Below are 18,944 nucleotides of genomic sequence, written 5' to 3'. Positions count from 1 at the left end.
AAATTGACCATTGAACAAACAAACTCCACAGGACGCCGTGTCTCCCCCCTCCAGACATCGACATTTGCACATCGCGCTGTTCTCACTCTCCATACGCCAGCCAAGTAAGTTAATCAGGTATGTAATTGGTATTCTACCCCAAGCAAATAGTAAGATGCGACCATTATCGCGGTGGCCTGAAGACCGAATGTGAATCTGAACCCAAACCCCCCCCCCCCCCCCCGCAGTAACGCCGATAATATGTATATGCCAGTCCCACCCAAACTCAAGACATGCAAGATAAATCATAAAAACAAAAGTTCAAAGGAGCCGAAGAAAGAAAAAACCAAACAGAGGCGCCTGCGTCTTGTGCCACATGGTGCGGGTGTCTCGTGCGCATCACATGCTGTGTTCTTGTATCGCATCACTGCTCGCCCAAAAGCCTAGCGGTGATGTCGCCCATGTATGCCTCCTCAAGCTCGTAATCCCGGCCACCATTGCGGTCGATACCAACGAAGAGGAAAGCCTCCACAACCTTGTCGAGTTCGAACCCCATGCTCACAAAACGATCGATCAGATCCTTGTTGTAGCCGCAGTACCTGCGCAGGTCGAATGTTGTTTGTCAGCAACTCCGTTCATACTACACTACAATGCCTCCGCAAGGGATCGGTCAAGTCTTACCTTCGGGGATCCTCCGCTGCCTTCTGAGCTGCGACGGGAGTCTTTCTGACGTATTGGTCAGGGGGTGGTTGTGTTCTACGAGCGCCGGCATACCTGACAGCCCAGTCGTGTGCAACAACCTTGAAGTAATCGGGATCTTCCATCATCATCTTGGCGACTTCGGCGTCTTGTGGGTCGCGGGGGTTAGGCGATTCGAGAAGCATGCGGAGAGACAAGAGGGCCATCTTGATGGTGCCTACAGGAGACCAGCCGGCTCCTAGAGTGTCGAGACAAATTACACCCTGTGCGGGAAGATAGCGTTAGCGCCGATCATCGTAACATGGGCGGTCAGTAGTTTTGGCTTACAGTTTGGCTGCTGACGTTGGGATGCCACATCTTGGTCTCGAACTTCATTATGGGCGACTTGAAGGGGTAAGTGTCAGGGATTATGATGTCGACAACATATGTGCCGCCCTCATATGGAGTTCCTGGCGGCCCCGGAAAGGAGCCTCTCAGATGTGTAAGGTCCGACTCGTTGATGGCCGACGCCATTACGCCGGAGTTGTCTCTATCATTTTGAATGTCTTGCAACTCCTTGGCCACACGCCGGAGACGCGAACTCATAGCCATGGTGGAAATATCAAGACACGGTTAGTTTGACCGTCGTTGGTGTCGCAGGTGTACTTTGTTGAATATCGATATAGTAACGTAGATGGTCTTGAGCGTGTAGAAAGTTTCGGAAATGCGGTATGTCGGTGCTCGATGGAAGCGCAAACACTTGGCTGGAAGTCGATCGAAGTTGGAAGATGTGGGGAAGTGGTGGCTCGGTATATCGCATCAACTGAGACAAGAAGCAATGCTGGCAACGCAGGCTTCTTTGTCGACGTTTGAGATGAAATTCTATCCAAGGTGGAGGATGGTGTTACCAACCAGCCTGAGGCAGTCGTATGTTCCGTCCGGGCTGGAAGCCAACCAGATCCACAATCACGAACAAAGAATGAGGTAGCGGGAAAATAGACTAGGTGAATGATGGAAACCTGTCTGCTAGTAATCTGTCGATTTTTTTTTTTTTGATTGGGCTAGGTTACTTGGGCGTCCGACAAGTGGCCGTCGCCCAAACTCGCAGTTGGGAGTGTGGTTAATGTGACCTGGATTCCGACCTGGGTCGGGATTCGAATTGGAGGGGCGGCATTGATTCGCACTTCGTCATCAGGAAGCGAGCTCCAGGAACCTTGTGGGCCCAGAACCCCTGCCCTTGTACGGCATGAGAAGTGGGACTGATAAGATTGCTGGGCTCCCCTCCACTGCATCAGGGTAGGTTGGCCAAACTCAAAAGCTCAATCCAAGTGTGGCTCAAAATTGATTTAGAGTCGACTCTAGCGCCACAATTTCATTTACTTTCCACAAGAGGACCGTGCACAAGAGCTGTCGCGTTTACGTTGACGCCTGGATTACCATCATCAGAACCACAACCTAGTTGCCCCATCGGCTTTCCACATCCGTCACTGCCACATCCATCACAACATTCACACCATCACTGGGATTCGAGACAACTCGGTATTCCACCCACAAAACCAGACGCAGTATTTGCAACAGCGGAGCTAGCGGTTCTTTCTGAATCTGCTGCCTTTATTGCCAGCGCCAGGACCTCTCTCCACAAGGCGCATCAGCGCACCCAACACCATCCAAGATGGTTAGTCCAAGTTATCCGATGCATCTTCTTCAACCAAGCTGAAGCTGACACTCACTACTCGCAGGGTCAAAACCAGTCCGGCATGGGCGGTGGCCAAGATGGCAAAGACGACAAGGACAAGAAGGTACGGAATACAGAATTGCAATACCACGACCTAGTGGACCACCCAGCCGGCTGTTCACCAATTTATCGACACCCCTCTAACTTTCTCGCCATCAACAGAAGGATAAGCCCAAGTACGAACCCCCTCCACGACCGACGACCCGAGTCGGCCGCAAGAAGAGAAGAGGAGGCGGCACCAGCGCCGCTGCCAAGCTCCCCGCCATTTACCCAACGAGTCGATGCAAGTTGAGATTGCTACGAATGCAGCGCACACACGATCACTTGTTGTTAGAAGAGGAGTTTGTCGAAAACCAAGAACGCCTACGCCGGGTCAAGGCCGCCAAGGACAGCAATGCTCCTGCATCTGACCTTGACGCTGGTGATCGCATGGCCGACGAGCGTGGCCGTGTCGACGACATGCGGGGCAGCCCAATGGGAGTTGGTACCCTCGAGGAGATGATCGACGACGACCATGCCATCGTTTCAAGCACTACGGGCCCAGAGTACTATGTCAGCATCATGAGCTTTGTCGACAAGGACCTTCTGGAGCCCGGCGCCAGCGTACTCTTGCACCACAAGAGCGTCAGCATTGTTGGTGTCTTGACCGATGATGCTGACCCCTTGGTCAGTGTGATGAAGTTGGACAAGGCGCCTACCGAGTCTTATGCCGACATTGGTGGTTTGGAGCAACAGATCCAGGAAGTCCGGGAGTCAGTCGAGCTGCCTCTGCTACATCCGGAGCTCTACGAGGAGATGGGTATCAAGCCACCCAAGGGTGTCATTCTTTACGGAGCTCCTGGTACAGGCAAAACACTTTTGGCAAAGGCGGTGGCGAACCAGACTTCAGCTACGTTCTTGCGCATTGTTGGTAGTGAGCTGATCCAGAAATATCTTGGTGATGGACCTCGATTGGTGCGGCAATTGTTCCAGGTATGTCACATCATCCCGTTGCGCTGAGAAATCACGGCGTCTCGATAAACTGACCAGTCCGAATAAGGTTGCTGCTGAAAACGCCCCCTCCATTGTGTTCATCGACGAAATTGATGCTATTGGCACCAAGAGATACGACTCGACATCTGGAGGCGAGCGTGAGGTCCAACGTACTATGTTGGAGCTGCTCAACCAGCTTGATGGTTTCGACGACCGTGGTGACGTAAAGGTCATCATGGCCACCAACAAGATTGAGACGCTCGATCCGGCCTTGATCAGGCCCGGTCGTATCGACAGAAAGATCTTGTTCGAGAATCCTGACCAGAACACCAAGCGCAAGATCTTCACCCTTCACACCTCCAAGATGTCGCTGAACGAGGATGTCGATCTTGAGGAGTTCATTGCGCAGAAGGATGACCTGTCTGGTGCCGACATCAAGGCCATTTGCTCTGAGGCTGGTTTGATGGCGCTGCGGGAGAGGAGAATGCGCGTCCAGATGGCCGACTTCCGCGCCGCCAGGGAGAGGGTTCTGCGCACCAAGCAAGAGGGTGAGCCCGAGGGACTTTACCTGTAATTGTACCAGAAATACTGCGGATTTGACGTACCTTGGGAACCTGTATTTTTTGGCTGGAAAGGTGGAGTGGAAGGTGGTTTCATAGAGAAGCAAGTCATAGACGATAAATCCAACACAACTTGTGCTCTACAGGGACGGCGGTATCCCATGCACGATGATATTCTCTAGGTTTTCATTGCTTCTAGTCTGCGGCCAACACTACGCTTCGTTGTTATCCATTGTGGAAACCTTTCAAAGATGCTATTTCTTTTGTTCTCTTGGTCGACCAGCTCTGCTTTTACAGACCTGTTTTGTCCATCCGTTTTCTTGTTGGCGGCCTGGGGTAAGTCTTGGTTCGCCCTCGCATTGTGATCTACTGCTCTTTGCACTGTGCCGACTGGCCTCCGTTTGTTTTCAGTTGGTGCTGAACAAACACTCACTCTGACCTCAGATCTTAAGCCTTGAGCATGCCTTGGCCTGTTTGCTTGATTGGGTATCCTCCAGCACGGTCTTTTTAAGTTTGGCCTGCACATTTTTCATGTTCCTGATCACTTTTCTCTCTCTACCCATCTCTCTAGATATCATCAGTTCTCCTACCAGACCTTTTTTTTTCCGCTCGCGGTACTCTATCATCTTGTCTCTTGATACTATCACCTTTGCTAGATACCGTAAACGCCCTTTATTTGTTCCCTTCATCTTTTCTGCTTATTTTCGTTTTTTTTCGGCCTTGTTTGCCTGAACTGCGTTTGGCTGATTAAAGCACCCCAACCGCGCTCAACGCGCCACGGAGATACATCTGCGGCTTGTCTTGATCCATCATGTCCAAGACCAAGGCCGGAGCCGCCTTGGCTCAGCACCATCTGCTCTACTTGGTTAATCATGTCTTTTTACCCCCAAAGCTCCCCAGTGGCGATGATGAGTCTCCCACGCAGAAGGCCATCATGCTGTCTACCGTCTACGATGCACTTGTCGATTTTCAGGATTCCGTTCCACAAGATTAACGCGCCGTGGTGGAGTCTGTGACCAGCATTTTACAGGCAACGATCAGTGTTCGGACACAGGACAATATTCAGTTTGATAAGTGTAAGCTCAACGTTACCATTTTAGAGATGGTAAACGGGAAGCTAGGTGAGTTCCGAGACATAATTTGACTTGAAATTGCCCTCACCTCAGCCTTTGTTGTTCTTAGTTTAAAAGCTCGACTAACTTTTATTTTCTACAATGATATTTAGGGTTTGTGGTCCTCCATATTGTCAAACAGAATGCTGGCGTCATGATCATTAGAACTTTGGACAAGATGCAACTCGACCTTTTCGAGTTGTCCCCACGTAACAAAAACACAATGGCCTCCGCAGGAAGGTTTCGGCGCTATTTCCCAGGTGTTGCAATCGCCATGCGCATGGAAGATTATATCGGCAAAACTAACTTTGTTTCGTCGATTTTATCCATGTTGTATAAGCTGGCATCTGCCAAAACACCTGGTTTTTACCCCAAAGTGAAAAAGGCAGGACAATTTTATGACGAGGAGCGTAACACCCCAAGCCCACACAATATGACGGAGTTTGTTACAGCTTTTTTTGGCCCCGTGACAAAGCCAGTTAAGGATGCGGGATTTTGGAAGAACACCCGGGACGAGATCATGTGGAATGACGCCTTCATGCCTTGGCGACGATCGCCTCTCTGGCTGTTGCTTCGTGTCGCCATGCAGCTCCTCTGGCACCGACAATCGCCAGAGGATGGACTAAACATGTACAAAGCTTTTATGCTTTATTTGTCTGCTCGGATCCTCCGTATTTCGGCAAATATTCGCCTGGACAGCGACTACCTGGAGATTATGCGATTCAAGGTAGCTCGTCGACGGCTTAAGCTGACCAGCGCTGGAAGGTCTTCGCAGTTCGAGTTGCCAGAGTCTGTACTCCAGGCGGTTGATGGGTTTTTGGTAGGTGCAATGGACGAACTTTGCTAGCGCCAACAGCAAATCTCTGCATCTTTGACGCCACCCAACAATCTCTCGCAGCTTGCGAAACTTAATCTTAATTAAGACGTCTATTATTTATTTCCTACGCTCGATTCCTTCCTGAAATCGATGGAGGAGCGTAAACAGCTTTCGACCCAGGGAACATTTAACCAGGGTAACTATATGTCGGCTTTCCCCAGTTATGCTTTACCATATATAAGTGCGATGAGCATCTTTCGAAAATACGTTTTTTTCAATATCTACTCGGTCGAAGCGTGGGTCGCAAATCATTTTGAGGATTGGATCGGCAAGCACATTAATCAGGAGGATACCTGTTCCAAATTTTCCAGCCTTATTGTCAATTACCAAATTACAGCAAATATAATTTACCAGGGGAACCCGGAGGGTGTTTCGATGGTTCACCTAACCATCATGGAACTTTGGGTCGTTTGCGACAAGTTGGCCATCCGCAGTCAGCCATTTCTGCGAGAATATTGGCCGCAGATCCCGATACACCTATTGCAATCTTTGGTGCTGCCTTTCAGCCAAGATATGGTCCGACTTAAAAAGGTTAAGTTGTACTTTCAGCTAAAGTTTCAAAAGGCCGATTTAACGCTCCCTAACATCTTCGATTCTTTTGGCGATCGTATGTCGTTTGCAGTACAATATTATGCTCGTTCGCCGGCTTTACATACCCTTTTTTCTCAGATCGAAAATATGGCAGCTAGGCTCCAAAATTAAAAGAAGCAGGAACTTTCCAAAATTAAGAATAAATATTTTCAGCTGAAGGCTAATTACGAAAGGATGGTATATGATAAAGGATCGGGTGTGAACCGGCGCGGCAGGCCGTATATATACTATCCGCGCTGGTGCAAGAAGTGCGCCACTTTTGAAAAGATAAATTCGTTGAAAATCGACATTTACGAATGGCCATTGCCTTAGGAAACCTTTAAGGCCCAATTAATAATATTCGAGTTTCAGTTGCCCAAATATTTCGCAGAGTGGCGAGACGCGACCGTTTTTGTGCAACTACGAATTTTTGGTTGCGAATATAATAGCGTCGGTAACCGTCGCGAACCCCAAAACAATCTTTTTAATTACGAGGTTCTTTCCGGGTACCGCATAATGCCTTTAGGAACCGGTCGCATTATTTTATTAAATTCGACCAAACCATATTGGCGCATATATAGAAAAATTATCCAAATTAACCTTTTTATAATTGATAGTAATATTTGTTTAAATAATAATATAACATACCATTTTTTCGATTAGGCAACCTCGACAAAATCAAATATTTCCCAGCGTAAGTTTATGGATACTATGTCCCGTGGTTGCATATATTAATCGACCTCGAATATTTTGAACAGGTTCTTTGTTACGACCAGACAGTTGGGCCGGTACCAGGGAGGCCAGGTGGGGTCACACCCCTCCTGACGACACTCGCCCAGAAAAGTCACCGACCGGCAGAACATGGATTACGTAAGGACAAAGCCACGTGACAGCACGTGACTGCCAAGACAGTTGATCTCAAACGGACAAGGGATGATTTCAAAGATCACAACCTGATCTCCAGAGACCCTGGGGAGTCTTTAAGATCAGAGACCTTTTAGGAGAGATCACATTCGGAACATAGTCTATATAAGGCACGCTCATTACCATATAGATAGATTCGATTCTAGGATTGCTTAGCAGCAATCAAACTCTAGTTAACCTCAATACTTACTTGAGAACGATCATAACTTCACCCCCAGTCATTGAGAACCCCAGTTACCCAGCCAGACGCTCAGTTGCTTCAACCCACTGTACTTTACCCTAAGAACAGGTTACCCGATACCTTGATCGTAACATTTTGATTGCTCCTGTTCAGTACTTTGCCTTGAAGCATACCGAGCAGTATCCGACAACATGTCTTCCCAGACGTCCAAGAACAACACCCCCAGCACCCCGGCTACGAGCAGCAAGGCGGCCCAGAAGGCCCCTGTTCGGCCCAAGGATGATAGCGATAGTGAGGACGAGGAAGACCAGCTCCGCAGGCAGGTTGCTAGGACCAACCAGGAGCTCCACGAACAGACGCTCCGCGCAACCCAACTCCAAGAGGAACTCCAGGCTCTTCGAGCCAGTGCTAACGTTACCTCAACCCCTCTTGATGGGCGCGAGAGACTCAAGCTTAACCCCCCAGCCACATTCGATGGCACACCTGGACAACTTAAAGGGTACCTTGTACAGGTACGCACCTACCAAGCATTCCATCTGGAAACTTTCCGCAGTGAAACAGAAAAGGTGGTACACGCGGCCACTTTCCTCCGAGGACGAGCCTTGTCTTGGTTCGAGCCTCTGTTGCAGGAATGGCTTGATGTACCCCCCGAAGAACGACGCCAAGAAGTCACCGACATTTTCTCAACTTTCGCAGGGTATGAACGCACCCTCCGTTCCTTATTCCAGGAACCCGATGAGAAACGACAGACCGAACGAGACTTGGCCAACCTACGACAAACCAAGTCAGCCTCCGCTTATGCAGCCGAGTTCAGAAGGCTAGCAACAAGGCTGGACATGACCGAAGAAACCAAGATCCTCCAGTTCTACCAAGGACTGAAGTCAGAAGTAAAAGACGAAGTATCCAAGCTCGACCGACCCGAGGATTTCCTCGAGTACGTCGAACTTGCCATCAAACTTGACAACCGGATTTACGAACGCCGACAGGAAAAACAAGGCGGACAGCGAGTGTTCGTCACCTCAACTCGACAAACCAACACGGGACGCAAATACCAACACCCCCAACCCACATACCACAGAAACAATGGTGGATGGCAGCAGCCCCGTCACATGGCACCCCAGACCTACAGTACAGCTTATGGTACCCACAGTGGACCCATGGACCTCAGTGCCACACAACACAAGAAGCCCCGTAAAGACCCCAAGAGTGGCAAGTGCTTCAAATGCGACAAGACAGGGCACATCGCCAGAAACTGCCCAAGAAACCAGGAAGATATCCCTAATTTTAGGGGCAAGACCGAAAAACCACGAGGACTTAATGCCACCAATCACCGGCAACTACGGCCTGACCAACACAGTACAATAAGCTGGACCACCTGCTATAATAACAATTGTATAACCCACAATAGCTCCAAAATCGACGCAGGATGGTACCCACAGAAGCCCCGAGGCACTCGAACCCTAGCAGTAGGAAACCGAGTACCCCTAGGGACAGGACAATCAACGAAGTTACACCGACAAGAGACCCAACTACCCGAACTCACGGACTCGGATGCCTCCGGAGAATCGGATGAGGAACCTTTGGGACAAACCCACCACATTAGGACAACCAATCAATCCTCAACACAAGAATCAAGCGAGGATTCCGAGGAAGAATCCAGCGAGGAAGAGACCATGCCCTCGAGCCAGTATAACGCAGCAAGGGAAAACAACCCCTACATATACGAAAAGAAGCACATCGACTTACACCGAGACGACCAATTAGTACAGTTTCCCGGATTGCCACTTCAGGCACAGATCCGACATCCTACAGGACCAGTCAATGCAACTTTTGGAGACCACCCGACCTTGGACACCAAACACCCTCAACACGCAGAAATCTTTTGGGCAGAATGCTTCCGAGACAACTGTGGACTCCACTTAAGCAGGAAGATAGTCCACAACTTTTTCCCACGACGACGCAAAACAACAGGCATTTACGAGGTATACACCACAACCGACCTACCAAATTGGGAAATTAAAATAAGACTCAACACTGAGCCAGCCGCAATTTTCACACCTAACGACAACTACCCCATGGCGTGTTGCAACCAGAAACAGTTCCCATGGTACGAATGCACCCGAAGCGTATGCAGAGTACATATGCTAGCCAAAGCCCAGGCCTGGCACGAACAGAAATCACGGCAACCAGGACCTGCACCAATAACCAGAATTGTGTGGAACCCCAACGTACGAGACAACGAGATAACCACGAACGCACGCAAGACACCCGTGCCAGCGAAACACCCACTTGACCTAGTCGAAACAAGAAGTAGCCGCACACCCAGGGATAAGAAAAACAAGGACCCACGACGCGAGTCCAGCAAGTCAAAAAACTAGGACAGCCAGACGGCACAGGGCACCGAACGGCGACAACAGGAACGGAACAAAGAACCCTGAACGCTACACAAGACACCATAGCAGCACATGAATACATATTTCTCGACATACGACTCGATGACAGACCCATACGAGCACTCCTCGACAGTGGAGCACAAGGCAACTACATCTCACCAAGGGTCGTAGCGAAACGACGGATACCTTGGCAACAAAAGAAGGAACCATACCAGTTGCAGACCGTGGAAGGAGAGGCAGTTTCATACGGGAACGGCACCATCGAAACAGAGACCGTACACCTCTGGATGGAGAGCTATGGACGAAAGGAACAAATTACCTTAGACATCACGGAGATAGGGGACAAAGACGTGATATTAGGAATCCCCTGGCTCAGAAGGAGCAACCCCCGGATAGATTGGACAACCGGCCAAGTCCAATGGGAAGAGCCGTTAGCCTCTGAAGGAAAATCCGAGAAACGGACTTCACGCAACGAGCGTAGGGCACAGGAGCGAAATCAACAAAACATTATGGCGCTATTGAGGAAAAGCGAGCCACGCCTGGAGCCAACATCGGAAGGATCGCGACTATCCATGAGCGAAGAACGATCGAACCTTACCACATTGATCGACAACATCCCGGCCGAATACCGGATGTATGGACGACTATTCAGCCCCGAACTCGAAACAGGATTACCCGAGCATAGTCCGTTCGACCACGAGATACCATTGAAAGAAGGAACACAGCCCAAATTCCACAAGATATACGGCTTGAACCCAACACAGATGGAGGCACTAGATGAGTACCTCGCAGAAAACCTCAAGAAAGGTTACATCAGACCATTAACATTACCAGCAGGATACCCAATCCTCTTCGTACCAAAGAAGAACGGAAAATTACGACTATGCGTGGACTACAGACAATTAAACGACATTACTATAAAGAATTGCTACCCACTCCCACTAATAGGAGAACTCCGAGACATGCTCTACCAAGCACAATGGTTTACGACACTAGACCTCAAAGGAGCATACAATTTGATCCGTGTGAAGGAAGGCGAAGAATGGAAAACCGCGTTTCGCACCAGACGAGGACATTATAAGTACCTAGTAATGCCCTTCGGTCTTACCAACGCCCCAGCAACCTTCCAAACCATGATCAACCACGTTCTCAGGGAATGCCTAGATATTTTCGTCGTTGTCTACCTGGACGACATCCTTGTCTTTTCCAAGACGTTGGAAGAACACAGGCAACACGTTCACACAGTCTTACAGAAGCTGCAAGACGCTAAGCTCTTAGTTGAGCCCGAGAAGTGTCTTTTTCACAGCAAGCAAGTCAATTTCCTAGGATACACTATCGCTCCTGGAGAAATTAGGATGGAGGAATCGAAAATCCAAGCAGTAAAGGAATGGCCTCAACCACAGAACGTAAAAGACGTTCGGGCATTCCTCGGATTCGTGAACTTTTACAGAAGGTTCATCAAGGGATACGGCGCGATCGCCACCCCATTAACCAACATGACCAAGAAGGACCTAGAATTCCAGTGGACGGAACAGACACAACAGGCCTTTGAACAGCTACGAGACGCAGTAGCCAGAGAACCAATCCTTAAGATACCAGACCCAACGAAACCTTTCGAAGTCGAGACCGACGCATCGGACTATGCGATCGGAGGACAACTCAGTCAGCGAGACGAAGAAGGACGGTTGCATCCTTGCGCCTTCTTCTCACAAAAACTACATGGACCAGAACTCAACTACCAGATTCACGACAAAGAGCTTATGGCCATCATTCGAGCATTTGAAGAATGGAAACCACAGTTATCCGGAACTAAACACGAGGTGTTAGTTTACACGGACCACAAGAACCTGACCCACTTCACCACTAGCAAAGTGTTAAACAAACGACAAATCAGATGGTCAGAATTCCTGTCAGAATTCCATTTTAGGATCATTTACCGAAAAGGAACAGAAAACGGCAGGGCCGACGCCCTCAGCCGAAGACCAGATCACGAGAACATAATGCCAGAGGAAACACGGGTTATCCTCACCACAGACGGAAACGGAAACCTTTTACCAGCACACCGGAGCCTTATAATAACAAATACGGTAACCACACCAGAAGAAATACGGAAGATCCACGGAAACAAAGCCCACGGACACCAAGGAATTTCCAAGACATGGAAACGGCTAAAACAGCATTACAACTTTAGAGGAACACGACAAGAAGTACGAGAAGCCATCAAGGACTGCGAACTTTGTGCCAAGAGCAAGTCCGCAAGACATAGGCCTTACGGACTCCTACAACCCTTACCAGCCCCCAGCAAGGCATGGCAGACCATTACAATGGACTTCATCGTCAAGTTACCCCCTTCGGAAGAACCACTCACTAAGACCAAGTACGACAGCATACTGGTTATAGTGGACAAGCTCACCAAATACGCCTACTTCCTACCATACAAAAAAAGCAGCAACGCCGAAGAAATCGCCTACACATTCCTACGAGTGATTGTCAGCAATTACGGACTTCCAGAAAGTATTATCACAGACAGAGACAAGCTCTTCACATCAAGATTTTGGAAATCCCTGATGGAACAGCTAGGAACAGACCACAAACTATCCACAGCATTCCACCCACAGACGGACGGACAAACAGAGCGAGCCAACCAAACACTGGAACAATACCTAAGATGCTATGTGAACCACAAACAAGACAATTGGGTACGGTTGTTACCCACAGCACAGTTCGCTTACAACAGCTCAGAAAACGAAAGTACCAAGACAACCCCGTTTTACGCCAACTATGGATTCAACCCTACAGCGTACGGAGAACCAAGAACCACGACTACGGCACCGCGAGCCGATAAACAAGCGAGCGAGTTACGACAATTACACAAAGAACTCCAGCAGGAACTAGAGTTCGTACGAAAAAAAATGATGAAATACGCCAATCAGCATCGGATGAAGGGACCATCCTTCAAGGAGGGAGATAGCGTCTACCTCATTCGACGCAACATCAAAACACAACGACCTAACAGCAAGCTCGATTTTAAGAAGCTTGGACCTTTTAAAATCAGCAAGAAAATCAGCGACACCAACTACAGACTGTCATTACCAGACACCATGAAAATTCACCCCACATTTCACGTATCACTACTGGAACCAGCACCACACGGCACCAGCACACAAGAAACGATCGAGATCGACGCAGAACAAACCTACGACGTTGAACGAATACTCGACCACAGACGAAACCACGGCAAAACAGAGTACCTTGTTAAATGGGAAAACTATGGGCATGAGGAAAACACTTGGGAACCCCTTAACCACCTCCAGGATTGCCAGGAACCGCTCCGCCAGTACTATCAGGAGTTGGATCTGCGAGCAAGTCAGCCAAGAAAAAGAGGACGACCTAAGAAAGCACCACCTACCATTCCCAGAAGTTAAGGACCGACCAGGACTCGAAACCATACCACCAGACGAACCTATCAAGGAACGATCAGTATGCAACACAAAACAAAAACACCAGAAAACGACGTACCAACGGAATGTTGCGCAAGAACATTCATCTCATCCAACAACGAAGGATTCAGAGGACCCATCGGGAAAGTCGAATCCCAGAGAAAATTGGAATCCGGAAGAAGCGACTCCAAGGACACTTCAGGCAGGACCTCGGCTGATCGGCGACGCTCCTCCTGTTCCGCCTCCTCACGCTCCACCCGATCCAATTCCTCCAAGTCATCAATTCCGCGAGACACAGCTCGCATCATTTTTTCAAACCACATCTTCTTTTGTTTGCGAAGACGCTCGACCTTCGCGTCGGCCAAACGAACTTTCTCGTCCGCCCGGCGACGAGCCTCCTCCGCAGCCTCTAGCTCCTCCTCCAGCTTGGCATGCTGTTGGCCAATCTTGCGAAACTGAGCAGGCGAAATTTCAAGGACATCGCACCCCGAACGGTTCGACCGCAAACACTCGACACACCGAGAGGAATCTTGAGGAGAAACCGCACATTTGGGTATTCCCCTCGACTCACAAGCAGAACAAGCAGCCATCTCCACCGTCGACAAAAGCAAAGAAGAAAGAAGGGCAGAACGACGCTCTGTCGACGAGCGACCAGATTTCGGTTTGACTACACGATTAGACATGGCGCAAGAGAGTTAGCCAGGAAGGAAGGAAAACCAGAACAGGGATCAAGGGAGTACGGACTACTTAAAGGCCAAAGGGACTTGGCCAAAGGAGAGGAGACCTGATGTTACGACCAGACAGTTGGGCCGGTACCAGGGAGGCCAGGTGGGGTCACACCCCTCCTGACGACACTCGCCCAGAAAAGTCACCGACCGGCAGAACATGGATTACGTAAGGACAAAGCCACGTGACAGCACGTGACTGCCAAGACAGTTGATCTCAAACGGACAAGGGATGATTTCAAAGATCACAACCTGATCTCCAGAGACCCTGGGGAGTCTTTAAGATCAGAGACCTTTTAGGAGAGATCACATTCGGAACATAGTCTATATAAGGCACGCTCATTACCATATAGATAGATTCGATTCTAGGATTGCTTAGCAGCAATCAAACTCTAGTTAACCTCAATACTTACTTGAGAACGATCATAACTTCACCCCCAGTCATTGAGAACCCCAGTTACCCAGCCAGACGCTCAGTTGCTTCAACCCACTGTACTTTACCCTAAGAACAGGTTACCCGATACCTTGATCGTAACATTCTTGTACCGGCCAAGCGAGAGGCCCTGGGGCCTATCGTCGAACATTATTATCGCAAATTAATTTAAGGCCCCTACCTACATTTCAGTTTCCGAATTTAAAATATTGTGCTTATTGCCTTCGGGCAAGAAGTTTTAGTGGTAGAACATTCTTTTGCAACTTTTAATACCGGAAGTCGATTTTCGAAAACCCGAAACAAGTTTTGCGATCTGGCAGGTTATATATTAGGCCGGTCCACCCTCAATCGCGACCATATAAAACGAAAATGCGGGCCACAATTTCCGACAGGGTTATTTTATTTTTGAAAATAATATATTTTGTTATAAACTTATTAACCGTCTTTTTTATACCTGTGCCCGTGTGAAACAAAATTGGGAGTCGAGCCAAACTTTGGCAAACTTCGCCACCGTCGCCACGCGCGTGTTTTTGTTTTCCTTTTTGCCCGCAATTTACCATATTTGCCTAGACTTTCTTTCCGAGGCTCGCCAAATTGCATTTGTTTGGTTAGGGAAGATTAAAACGGATTTACAAAATATTACTGAAGATTTCCGATAAAAATTTATATTAAAGGTTTCCGAAATTGGCCTCATTTGTCTTTCCACCTTCGATATGGAAAAAAACCATTTTAAAACACTTTTGGCAAACCGTAAATATATATTAGTGTTTGTGCAAATATATATAAACGTTTAAAAATGTCTGCAACCTGGCGCGTTTGCGGGTGGTTTAGTTATAAATTTCCTCGTGGTAAGGTGGAGGAAGTTTTGTTATCGCGCCTTTCTACTGTTAATTATAACTGTTAAAATTTCGGATAACAACCCATTCGATTATATTATCCATTAATATTGGCCAAAATACCAGGAAGGTAAAAATTGGGAACCTGTAAAATACGTAAATTACTGGATTGGATTTGAAACTTTGGAAATTTATGGTCGATTTTTACCCGTGCATTACAATTTCCTAATTGGCGAACTACTGGTTAATAATATCCCGGTTTCGCGTGTTTCCACAGAGTATAAAAAGCATCTAATATACCAGCTGCTATTCGGCGAAAGTATTTTGGATGTTATACCTTCCAATTTACCCGGAATGCAATTTTTTGTCAAGGCCCTAATTTCGGAACATATAGTCAATTTGGGTCTCGAAAGGTTGGACCATTAGGATTTAATTGTGGTTGCAAAGAAACAAAAACAAGATTAGAAGGGCCGATCAGTTATATGGTAATTTATACCCTCGAGGGTATTCCGTCGGCTATTGCCTGTCTTTTTTGTTAAAAGTTATATCCACTGGTACGATCCTTTATTTAATACGGTCGAGTTCCGCCCCTTTTTATTACAGTGGATATTTTCCCCCGAAAACTGGGTGTTATCCAAACACGGAAATAGGTGGAAATTACAAACTGCCACCCGCCAGTTTGTTTTTGGAATAAGCGGAGCTATAAAAGCCATGGGGGCTATTTTTAATACCTTCGAGAACTTTCCATACCTCCATATTTTAATTGCTGCAAATAATTTTGCTGTTAACATTAATTTACCTAAATTGCAATTTGGGTTTAGTGTCGGAGCCGGGTTAACTGAGGTTTTTTCTCGGCAGTTTCGGGGAATGTATATCGATTCCTCCCAAGCGATTGATATACTAATGGAACTTCGCAGCAAATTTATCCTTATTAACAGCATTGGGGACAAACGAGCAATTTTAATTCCCGACGGTAAGGTTATTTACTTTTTTTACACGGATTAGGCGCACGCCAAGGCCATTCATATTCAAATTATTATCGCCAAAGGCTCCTCGGCACAAATTTATCGTTATAATATCGACGAGCAGCTTGGCCGTCTGGTGGACAATGGGAATTTCAGAAGCAAGATTTACCTCGCCTACCTTTATGGTTTAACGTCCTTTTGCCTCCCGGATGGCCTAATTGGACATACGGGCACCGAATAGGCGCTTGTAATCCTGGGCTTAGCAGCGGCACGCTCTATCTTCAATCTGTCTAAAGCCGACGAACGTTTGTTATTGGCCATAACATCGCTCACGCCAATGCGGCGTTTTTACCCAAAAGGCCTTATGGAGATGCAACGGGTCTACTGGGATCCGCAACTGGGTTTCCTTTCCCAGCACATTCTCTTTTATCAGAAAATGGAAGCATTGTTTCGACAGGCAGACCGCCAATTCGACATCAAACCCGGCTTCGTCAAATCACTGGTTTCATCGCGCAATTTAAATCCGGCGCTCACCAAGCGGGATATGATTAACTGCGCCTGGTCACAAATCCCCGGCTTTGGCGCCGAAAAGTTTATTACGTCGGGCGATAAAGTCTACCAGAGCAGGGACCGTTTGCGAAAGGAAGCACGCTCCAACGCGACTTTGAGAATTTCTCAGGCGCTTTTCTTGGCCAAGCCGGCTTTGATTGGCTCTGCTGACATCTCTGTCTCGAAGCTGTGGAGTTTTTTTCGCGGATAGAGGCAGAATCTATGGCCCAGACGTCGAGCTGCCAGCCAGCCTTTTTTATAATATAATATGGCTCCAACACAATAAGCAACTGATCGCTCAACATTGGCTCAAAAGTTATAGCCTTTTTGGAATAAAGCGTTTTCAGTTTGGGGTATTTCAACTCATGTTATGGTTCTCAGCCCTAACATTTACCGCCGATGACGAGACACGCCCCATGATTGATGTACTTTTCGCCATTGCGTCGATCCCGGAGGTGGCTTCTGTTGCGCGACCAAACAAAATAAGCGAATACGATTTATTTGCAGGCTATTCCCTTATTACGGATCTCATCATTAGAAATATTAAGGACGGTGGTTATGGCTTTGCCAATTCGCCGGAGGCCAAATTTCCCAGCCTTCCCAATAAGGAGAAGGACGACGCAGACACGCGTCGATACGATAAGTACGAGCGCCAATTTAATTCCAAAATTGCAGCTTTCGTTTCCTACCTCAGATTGCAATGGTCCTGCGAAGAGCCAACGGAGCCAAAAAAAAGCGATTGCGCTGGTTTGAAAATTTATATGGACGTCGGTAAGATAATGACAGTAGTGCGGTCGCGATGGAAGATTTGGTACCAAAATCACTTGTTCTATATATACCTGATGGAGCTTGTTCGAGCCATATCTCGACAGCCGTTCGAACCATCGGCTGGCCAGTTGCCTCTGCTTCCGGAGCTCGCAGCTGATCGCCGTGTCGCCAGCGACAAAGGTTTCGCTGCTATTGCAAACCTTTTTTCCAATAACAAACCGCCGGTAATAAGATCTGAAAACCGCCCTCTGTTACGCCTTAATTTTGGCCAAGTTTGTAGCGGCGGTAATGCACAATTATCCTTATTTTGCGTCCAATTATTTTTAAGAGGTTTAAAGGTTGGTACATGGACAAATTTCGAACGGAGGTATTGCAAGGATTTTAATGGCAGTTTCCGCGCATTGTTTAATATTAATCGGTGCGAAACTAATAGCACAGAAAATCGCCTTGCAACAGTTCAGAATGAAGAGCTGCTAGAGGAATATTGGAAAGAGTACCAAACTCATTTTTTGGCACAGTTCCGCTCCCTGGCTACCTTCGAGAGCCTCGAGGTTCAAAATGGAGTCCTGGTTAACAATCCTAGAATTTGCCGCACTTTTTTTTTGTTTCAACTTTCGAATTCGAACTGGAAAAAACTTCCCGTCGAATGGAAACCTGCATTAATCGAATTCGCTTTGGTTTTCCACAATTTCCAACGTACCCGGAGATTGCTGCGAACGTATTCTTCGGGTAATTCCCTGGATTTGTTAAAGGAGTTGCAAAATGCGGTTTATTCGAATTGGAATTCCGTCGAATATCCTCAGGCTCTATTTATGGAAGTCGAAAATAATATTACCATCCGTTTAATACAGTTCGAAATTGCCCGGACCATGACAAGCCCCCCTGACAACCGAAACGCAATTATGCAGCTTAACATGGGGGAAGGAAAAAACTCCGTTATTGTACCCCTAATGGCTTTTTTGCTCGCCAATAATAATTAGCTGGTCCGCGTTATTGTAACAAAACCGCAATCGAAGCAGATATTGCAGATGCTTTTGGCCAAACTGGGCGGGTTGTTGGATGTCCAAATTTTTCAATTACCATTTTCGCGGGCCCTGCGTTTCGACCCGGCCCAGGTCGCTAATATAAAGGCGGATTTCACAGGTTGTATACGGAACGGTGGTATTCTTTTAGTACAGCCAGAACACATATTTTCGTTCAAATTTATGGGGTTTAAATATTTAATTAACGGCAAAAAGGCCACTGGC

The 18,944-nt window shown here is 47.7% G+C and overlaps 5 protein-coding genes across 6 annotated transcripts; 3 read left to right on the top strand and 2 right to left on the bottom strand.

Annotated features, from left to right (window-relative positions):
• Positions 1 to 216: 216 nt before the first annotated feature.
• MGG_05478 (uncharacterized protein) lies at positions 217 to 1,833 on the bottom strand. Its single transcript, XM_003710295.1, has 3 exons — positions 1,006 to 1,833; positions 661 to 941; positions 217 to 578 (listed from the first exon to the last, which is right to left on the bottom strand). Exons 1-3 carry the CDS (start codon positions 1,267 to 1,269, stop codon positions 404 to 406), a joined length of 720 nt encoding a protein of 239 aa, XP_003710343.1. The 5' UTR covers positions 1,270 to 1,833; the 3' UTR covers positions 217 to 403.
• A 152-nt stretch (positions 1,834 to 1,985) lies between these two features.
• On the top strand, positions 1,986 to 4,106 carry MGG_05477 (26S protease regulatory subunit 4). Its single transcript, XM_003710294.1, has 4 exons — positions 1,986 to 2,332; positions 2,397 to 2,456; positions 2,555 to 3,364; positions 3,432 to 4,106. Exons 1-4 carry the CDS (start codon positions 2,330 to 2,332, stop codon positions 3,936 to 3,938), a joined length of 1,380 nt encoding a protein of 459 aa, XP_003710342.1. The 5' UTR covers positions 1,986 to 2,329; the 3' UTR covers positions 3,939 to 4,106.
• Positions 4,107 to 4,735: 629 nt separating this feature from the next.
• On the top strand, positions 4,736 to 7,308 carry MGG_16372 (uncharacterized protein; the record flags this gene model as incomplete). Its single annotated transcript, XM_003710293.1, has 6 exons — positions 4,736 to 4,885; positions 4,955 to 5,045; positions 5,150 to 5,856; positions 6,268 to 6,520; positions 7,147 to 7,177; positions 7,242 to 7,308. The coding sequence occupies 6 exons, from the start codon at positions 4,736 to 4,738 to the stop codon at positions 7,306 to 7,308; spliced, it is 1,299 nt and encodes a 432-aa protein (XP_003710341.1).
• Positions 7,309 to 12,726: 5,418 nt separating this feature from the next.
• MGG_16371 lies at positions 12,727 to 14,011 on the bottom strand (the record flags this gene model as incomplete). Of its 2 annotated transcripts, XM_003710292.1 has the most annotated exons (3): positions 12,727 to 13,337; positions 13,391 to 13,444; positions 13,501 to 14,011. In XM_003710292.1, 3 exons carry the CDS (start codon positions 14,009 to 14,011, stop codon positions 13,282 to 13,284), a joined length of 621 nt encoding a protein of 206 aa, XP_003710340.1. In that variant the 3' UTR covers positions 12,727 to 13,281. The 2 variants fall into 2 exon arrangements, with proteins under 2 accessions (XP_003710340.1, XP_003710339.1); XM_003710291.1 differs by lacking the exon at positions 13,391 to 13,444.
• Positions 14,012 to 16,744: 2,733 nt separating this feature from the next.
• Positions 16,745 to 17,220, top strand: MGG_05473 (uncharacterized protein; the record flags this gene model as incomplete). The annotated part of the gene is made up of 1 exon (XM_003710290.1): positions 16,745 to 17,220. One exon carries the CDS (start codon positions 16,745 to 16,747, stop codon positions 17,138 to 17,140), a length of 396 nt encoding a protein of 131 aa, XP_003710338.1. The 3' UTR covers positions 17,141 to 17,220.
• Positions 17,221 to 18,944: the final 1,724 nt, after the last annotated feature.

The sequence above is a fragment of the Pyricularia oryzae genome, chromosome 1 (genome assembly GCF_000002495.2).
Source record: "Pyricularia oryzae 70-15 chromosome 1, whole genome shotgun sequence".
Taxonomy (NCBI): Eukaryota; Fungi; Ascomycota; class Sordariomycetes; order Magnaporthales; family Pyriculariaceae; genus Pyricularia; species Pyricularia oryzae.
Note: the sequence above shows the minus strand (reverse complement) of the source record. Positions and strands in the feature narration are given on the sequence as shown.

What these genes read in the sequence shown, in the direction of transcription:
- MGG_05478 (XM_003710295.1), bottom strand. Translation starts at nt 1,269, where the DNA reads ATGGCTATGAGTTCGCGTCTCCGGCGTGTGGCCAAGGAGTTGCAAGAC. An exon ending in CCAACGTCAGCAGCCAAACT is followed by an intron (nt 942 to 1,005) that starts GTAAGCCAAAAC and finishes CTTCCCGCACAG; the next exon opens with GGTGTAATTTGTCTCGACAC. An exon ending in GCAGCGGAGGATCCCCGAAG is followed by an intron (nt 579 to 660) that starts GTAAGACTTGAC and finishes CGACCTGCGCAG; the next exon opens with GTACTGCGGCTACAACAAGG.
- MGG_05477 (XM_003710294.1), top strand. An exon ending in AAGACGACAAGGACAAGAAG is followed by an intron (nt 2,457 to 2,554) that starts GTACGGAATACA and finishes CGCCATCAACAG; the next exon opens with AAGGATAAGCCCAAGTACGA. An exon ending in TGGTGCGGCAATTGTTCCAG is followed by an intron (nt 3,365 to 3,431) that starts GTATGTCACATC and finishes AGTCCGAATAAG; the next exon opens with GTTGCTGCTGAAAACGCCCC.